The following is a 7,112-nucleotide window of genomic DNA, read 5'->3' on the forward strand; positions in this document are numbered from 1 at the left end:
TAAAGCCCAACATTTGCCATCCTGGCCCTGCCTCTCCTTGCGTTCCAAGTGACTCTGGCTAAGCCCCATTTCACACATACATTCACTAAACATGTGTTGGGAGCTTTCTCAGTTCCAGGCAAGAAACACAAAAGCCTGCCTCAGGTGGGTGAACAACCATATGACATAAGTTGGAGTGTGAATGGGACATGAGCAGGGACCCCTGCTCCATCACCCACAGTCTCTCATATGGTACACTTCCCAGTGTTGTGTTCTCAAAGTGACCTAGACAACCTTAGACCCCAGATGACACCCATGACTTCATGACCCCGAGTCCCACTGCCAGTGGCAGTGCTGGGCACTTCCCACAAGACCCTGAAGGTAGACACCAAGAGAAGGGACACTCTGACCCCCAAGGAGCCAAGGTGTCAGCCATGCAGTCCCAGTTCCTAGGACAGGTCCCATCCAGGGTAAGGTGCCCAGTACTCAGTACCCAGTGCTTCATGGGCAGTCCCTGGAGGTGGGGTGTTATTAATACACAGACCCGGGCTTGGAACATAGTGTATTTTGAAAGGCGTCATTGCAAAGGCCAATGTGGGGGCGAGGCTGTCCACACGCCAGGCAGCTGGCAGGAGCCCCAGCTGGGCCCAGTGTGCTAGCAATCTCAGCATACAGCAAGATGACCACGTTTTTCCATTGCAGAGGTCTGAGCTCAGAGGGAGGCTGGCAGAGACAGGGCCTGAGTCCAGCAGCTCTCACCTGGAAACACCTCCATGGTGGCCCACCTCCCATGAGGAGGTAGAGGAAAGGGCCCTGACCAGAGGCCCTGCGTGGGGCCCCAGACCCACAGGAGGGCAAGCACCAACTGCCTCGTGTGAGGGAGAAAGACGGTGGCTGCACTTCCGTCCTCGTCCAGCCAGCCTTGGGCGAAGGCCCTGTCCTCAGTGCAGATGTGGACACTGCCCTTGAGTCACTCTGGCCTGCCAGAGGAGACCTGGAGATGTGCCACTTACATGCGACAGACAGAGGGTGAGGCCCCAGAGCAGTGACCACAAGAAGAGGGAACAACCAGGGAGGCTCCCTGGAAGCAGTAGTGCTGGGGCAATAGTGTCCCCTGGAGTCATGCACATGTGAGTGCAGACAGCTGTGTGGAGACAGAAGGGGAGAGGTGAGGAGGACCTGCATTTGAGCTGAGAGGCCTGTGCATGCAGGACCACAGCCAACTGGAGGCCCTGAACTCTGCCTGGAGACTGCCTTTCCTTGGGAGCAAAGAGAGAGAAGCTCACTCAAGGCTAAGGCAGCAGCCACAAGTGCCCCTACTTCCAGGACACTTGACTTGTCCCCCCCACACCCCCTGGGGGAGGAATGCTCCCTGGCTCTTGGCTCACAGTCCAGCTCCACTGTGGCCTGCAACTCTCCACCCCAATAACAAGTTCCCAGGGAACAGCCCGAGACGGGCCCAACTTGGACCTACCAGCTGTGGCTTGGGGTGAGCAAACATGATAGAGGGGTCCCCTGTAAAAATGTCAGGATGACAGAAAAGCCACAACAGGAACTCCACCAAGACCGAGCCAGGCAAGGCCAGGTGGAGGCAACCAGGGCAGACAGGGACACGGCCTTGCAGCTGCCCTCCATGGACAGCCAGCGAGGAGCCATAGAGGAGGAAAAGCAGGCTTCACAAATTGCCTTCAGGAGCCCGGTACCCACTGTCCGATCTGCACTAAATTCAGCCATTTTGCCCTGTAGCCTGAGCAGGGTTCTGGCTTCATTTAAGTAGCTCCCACCTAGAAGCTAGTCCAGAATGAGAGTAGGGAAGGAAGGGTCCATAGGGAATGGATAGAGGGGTCAGGAGAAGGGACCAAGGTAGACCTCTGACCCCTGGGAACCCACCCTGTCATCACTACTCCAGGCCTTTGCTCAAGCTGTTCCCTCTGTCCAAGCCAACCTTGGCCCTGACTCTACCTGACCCCGAACATCAAAGTTAGCTCAAATGCCGCCTCTTCCAGGAGCCTGCCCTGAATCCATATGCCATTCTTCCTCCTGCACGCTCAGATCATTTGCTCATATCTGTGTCAACTGAACAGTGGCCTACCACTGGTGTGTGGACTGGTACCTCCACACAACAGAGCTGTCACTTCCTGAGCTGTCACTGCCCCTAGCTCAGGCCTCGAAGCAAGCCTGGCTAAGCTGATGTAGGGGAGGCCCTCGTGGGCTCCACCTCAGCTATATTCCTCTCTCCTCCTCCAGTGTCCTGGAGATGCCTGCCCCAGTGAGGAAGAAGTGGGCAGGGGCAGAGGTCCATGGCCTATGTATGGCTCCTCTGGGCCCAGAAGCCAGGGCTAGAAGCTTGGCTACAGCTGGTGGCCTTTTGAGTGATTACTGGGAGCAGCTGGCCTGGAGGAAGGCTTAAAATCCAAGGAGGGCACCTGTAGGTGCTAGTGTGGAGGCAAACATTGGAGGGCCCACCTGCCCGTCCCCTCATCTTCATCCACCATGTGGTCTTTCAGTAGCCATGCTCTCTTCCCACCCCCCACCGAGGCCTGGCTCCAGAGGGTTTTGTCGGACCGCGAGGCCCAGGGCTGGGGGGCCTGGAGCCAGAATGAGAAAACCCCTCTGGAGCCGGACTGTGGAGACAGGAAGGAGGAAGAGGAAACTGGGAAAGAAGAGGACAATGAGGAAGACTCAGACTTCCCTCTGTTTCTGCTCAAGAGAGAGGACCTGCCCAAGGACCTGCCCAAGCACCTGGTACCTGACCAGGTTAACAGCCTCATGGAGCACAGCTGCTCGGAGCATTGGGCGAGGGTTGGCGGGAGACCTCGGGCACCCTGTGTAGGGGCCTGAGGTGGGGGGGCAGGGCATGAACTACTGCAGCTCTGACCTCAGAGCTGTCCCTGGCCTTGAAAAAGGGAGTGGGGGTGCTGCTGTCCCCTGCTTGGGAGAGGATACTTGGGGTGCCCAACCCTGCACAGGCTGGAGGCAACAGGGCAGCCTCTCTGGAGGGAGTTTGCTATGTTGGGGGAGGATTACAGGGACTTCTCTGTGCCCCAAGTCCTCGTGGCCTTCCCATTCCCCTTGGAGGAGCCCTCAGAATGTTCCTGATGGGTCCCTAACCCTGAGGATCACTGGGATCAGACCTGTCCAGCTCTTCCCTCCCTCGAGAGAAGCTGGGGCTCAGCCTGGGGCTATGTACTGGCAGGAGCTGGAGGCCATCAAACTGAACCTGTGGGCAATGGAGCAAGCCCGGGAGGTGGAGCTGCCCAGGGCGAAGGGCCAGGCAGGAAAAGAGGAGGGAGCTGGGTCTGTGCTGGCTCCACAGCTGTTGGGCCCTGAGACAGGCAGGAGCTAGCAGGCCAGGCAGACCCCTCCCCTGGGAGGGTGGGTGGCCCCCAAGTCCTTGGGCGTGTGGCTCTGAGCCCCCTTTCTGCTCTGTATATCAGGGTGAACTGTGAACTGCTGCTGGGAAGAGGCCAGCTCACAGGGAGTGTTGGGCTGGCAGGTGACAGAGGTCCTTCCAGAACAGGCCCAAGGAGGACCTCTCTCCCCAGGATTGAGGAATGAGCCATAAACATGATGTACCTGCCTTAGTAGCTGCAGAGAGGCCCACACCCCCAGTCTGTCCTGAGGCTGCTCTCTCTGCAGGCTCTCCTGAGGCCCCTGTGGGGAAGGTGGAAGTGGACCCCAGATCCACCTACGTGGGCAATGTGAGTGCAGAAGGGGAGTGAAATGGGGTCTTTTTGGGGACAACCACAGGTCTGCTGCCTTCTCCTGGCTGTGAGGATTAAAGGAAGGGACACGTGCGGGGCGCACTCAGAGGCACACAGGCCCGGGAGGGAGAAGCAGGAGGGCAGGTCTGGACTGGGGCTGGGGGGTGGCAAGGAAGCGACTGTGGGCCCCCACTGTCAAGTGCTCTGATTCCCCAGTGAGCTGGGAGTCGGCATTTCCACATGAAATCTCCCAGGTGATCAATCATTAGCAACAAATTCCACTTTAAAAAGCTATACACTCTTTGCACAGGCCGAATCAGGAGTGTCACCACCTGGCGCGCTGTGGGGGTTGGTTCATCTCGGTCTCCAGTCCGCCTCCAGCAGGGGTAGGGGCAGAGGCCTCCGCTACCCCCACAGCCTGGGCTCCAGTCCGCCCCTAAGGGAAAACACGCTACAGGAGATCCAGCAGAGGGAGGCCCCGGCAGGAGTGCCCCCACCAGGCCGTCCCTCTGCCAGGTGGACTACGAGAGCACTGCCGAGGAGCTGGAGGCCTAGTTCAACCTCTGTGGGGAGGTCCAGCAGGTCAGCATCCCATGCAACAAGTTCTCTGGACACCCCAAAGGGTCAGCACAGGGCCTTGGGGAGGGGCCAGGCACCCCAGTGCACTGCCCTGCGTGGGTGACCTGAGCTGGCACTCACCAGCCCTTGTTGCACCCCAGCTATGCCTATATAGAATTTACTACTGAGAGCTCAGCCCAGGCTGCTGTGGGGCTGGACCAAAGCATCTTCCGAGGCCGAGTCATCAAGGTGTGTGAAACCTGTGAGTCACCAGGGCACCTTGAGGTGGGGGTGCTTGGGTGCAGGCTGTGTTCTGAGCTTCTCTACATTAACCCATTCGCCCCTGGGGTGCCGAGAAATGCAGGCCTAGGGAGGCTGACAGAAGGGCCCAGCCTGACCCTCCTCCAATCTCCCAGCATCTCCGGGCACACCTGCTGGGCAGCAGGGTTGGGGCGAAAGCCTCCCAGACGTCAAAGGGCTTGGCTTGTGTGTGGCACTGGGGAGGTTCCCCTCCCAAGCTGGACCCCAACCCACAAAGGGGGAGACGTTGGCTCAACAGGAACAGATCATGTGCCCACTGCCATGGCTGGACACTTTAGGCCTAAGTGGGAATCTTGAAGAGGTTGAGAACAAGGTTCAGATCTGATGCCTCAGGAGGCCCCAGGCCATGGGGGCCTAGTGGGCTCTGGGGTCACCACCTGCGGGCCTCTAGCAAAGAAACCCAGGAAGACTTCCTGGAGATGGCCTTACTCCTGGGATCTGCACTGGGGAAAGGATTTGGGCTGCACTGAAGAGGAGGGTGTGAGAACAGGGGCTTGGACCACTCAGCTTTTGGTTCCAGGTAATGCCAAAAAAGGCCTACTTACCAGGAGTCAGCTCCACAGACCGAGGGGGCCTACAGGGACACCCAGGTGCCAGGGGGACACCCCGTCGCCAAGGGGGCACCCTTCTCCCACAGCAGCAGCCTCCAGGGCGGGGCCCACTTCAGACAGCGAGGGCAGAAGAGGCCAGTGCTGGTGGGAAGGAGTTGGCCCAGGGTGGGCAAGGCTCTGGGTGGGTACTCACCTCCCATGCTCTCCTGCACAGGAGGCACGGGAGAGTCTCACCGTACTAAAGGAAGGACCAGATTTTGAGAGTGTGGCTGGATCAGAAGTACACAGCTGTGCACTTCTGATCCACATGGGGGACCATGGACTCTGGGGGCTGGGTCTGGGGTGCTGTGGGGTCACACAGCAGGCTGGCGGGAGAGCAGCAGCGGGGAGAGAGCATGAGGCTAGAGGAGGAAGGAGGGGTCAGTGGAGAGCTGCCTCCACGGCCAGAAGAAACCACCTGGTGGGAAGACGGCCTGGCCCGCGAGGGCTGCGCATGGTGGCCCAGACTGACAGCTAAAGCCGTAAGTCACTAACGGCGCGTACAGGGTTAGAGCTGGGGGAGAATGTGACTTGGAGCTTTGTAGGGCACCGGGCAGGCTGCGGGCAGGGGAGGCCCAGGCAGTGCTGGGTCAGCTCGGGGCTGTCACACTCACGGCTCCTCAACTACTTCCGTTTAAGAAAAAATAGAAACGTGTGTCTTAATGGTAAAGCATTAACTATTAAATTTGAGTGATTTTTGAAAGCACATAACAACAGACCTCCTTTATTCGTCTCTCATGGACACGAGTTCATTCTTTCTCAGGTGCATGTGCTACAGAGAAAGGCAAGTGGTAGGATGTGGCTGTGAGGCCAAGATCCATCGCCACCCCACTTCACTGCTAAGAGCCAATGGGAAGTGTTGGGGCTTACAGTGTTGCCACTGACCCCCATGCTACAGGGGACACAGTAGCTAATTCTGCCTTCAAGCCAGGTCTGGTGGCCTGCAGGACACATGCTCCCCCCACAGTGAGTGACCCAGACACTGGCCATTGTGTATCCTCACCGTGAGGGAGTGCAGAGGGGCACTCGCCTCGGGCATCCAGCACAGGTACGGCCTCACCAGCTGTTCAGGAAGCAGAGGGGAGTTTTCTGTACTTCCTGGGTACCCTGACTACTGTCCTCTTTGATATGGACACGCTGGCTTTCTCCCTGAAAATGCAGCACGTTCTCCGTTCCCCCGACTGCATTCTGAGCTGGGAAAGGAAGCTTGGAGCCAAGTGCCCACACACTTGGGTCTGGCATGAACTACCGAGGAGCCCTCTCTGAGCTTTTCAAAAGCATCTCTCTCTGCCTTGTTATGCTTATTTGATTATCAATTCCTTAAGCTTCAAACAGAAATGTCTTGTGCTTCAATCTACAGGTGGGGCCACCCAGTTAGCCCTCAGATGGGTTGGTCCTTGTCTCTGGCCCTGGTTCCCATTCTCTAGCACTGGTGCTTCTTGGCTCTCCACCCACGTGTCTTTAACTTCCTTCTCTGGGTCAGGTTCACTTGTCCCTTGTGACCTGGGGTCAACGTTGTCCCTTGTAATGGAGTGATGGCTTTCAAGAAAAAAGATGTCCACATCCTAAATTTCATAACCTATGAATGTGATCTTATTTGGACAGTGAGTCTTCAATGATCTTGAAATAAGATCACCTTGGATCATCTGGGGATGGGCCCTAAATCCAACAGCTCACACTGGGTCTCTGAGACAGACACTTGGAGAAGGATGTGAAGACGGAGGTGGAAGTTGAGGTGATGTGTCTCACATGGAGCCCCAAGGGTCACAGGCAGGCACCAGAAGCTGGAGAGAAGCCTGGAATGGAGCTCCCTCCTAGCCGCCAGAGACAGAATCCACTCTGCTGATACCCTGGTTTGGCTCTGGCCTCCATAGCTGCGAGAGTCAATTTCTACAGTTTTAAGCCCCTCCCCACTCCAGTGAAAAGGTGGGCAGGAGGTCTGTCAGGAGGCCTTGCCAAG

At 57.6% G+C, this 7,112-nt stretch overlaps 1 protein-coding gene across 1 annotated transcript; it reads left to right on the top strand.

Annotated features, from left to right (window-relative positions):
* Positions 1–2,472: 2,472 nt before the first annotated feature.
* On the top strand, positions 2,473–6,530 carry PABPN1L (PABPN1 like, cytoplasmic). Its single transcript, XM_053666780.1, is given in 8 exon segments — positions 2,473–2,736; positions 3,176–3,320; positions 3,619–3,680; positions 4,200–4,306; positions 4,403–4,490; positions 5,083–5,160; positions 5,162–5,257; positions 6,513–6,530. Coding segments are annotated over 8 exon segments (858 nt in total).
* Positions 6,531–7,112: the final 582 nt, after the last annotated feature.

This window comes from Artibeus jamaicensis, unplaced genomic scaffold (genome assembly GCF_021234435.1).
Source record: "Artibeus jamaicensis isolate MK-2021 breed Jamaican fruit bat unplaced genomic scaffold, CSHL_Jam_final contig_464, whole genome shotgun sequence".
In the NCBI taxonomy this organism is placed as follows: domain Eukaryota; kingdom Metazoa; phylum Chordata; class Mammalia; order Chiroptera; family Phyllostomidae; genus Artibeus; species Artibeus jamaicensis.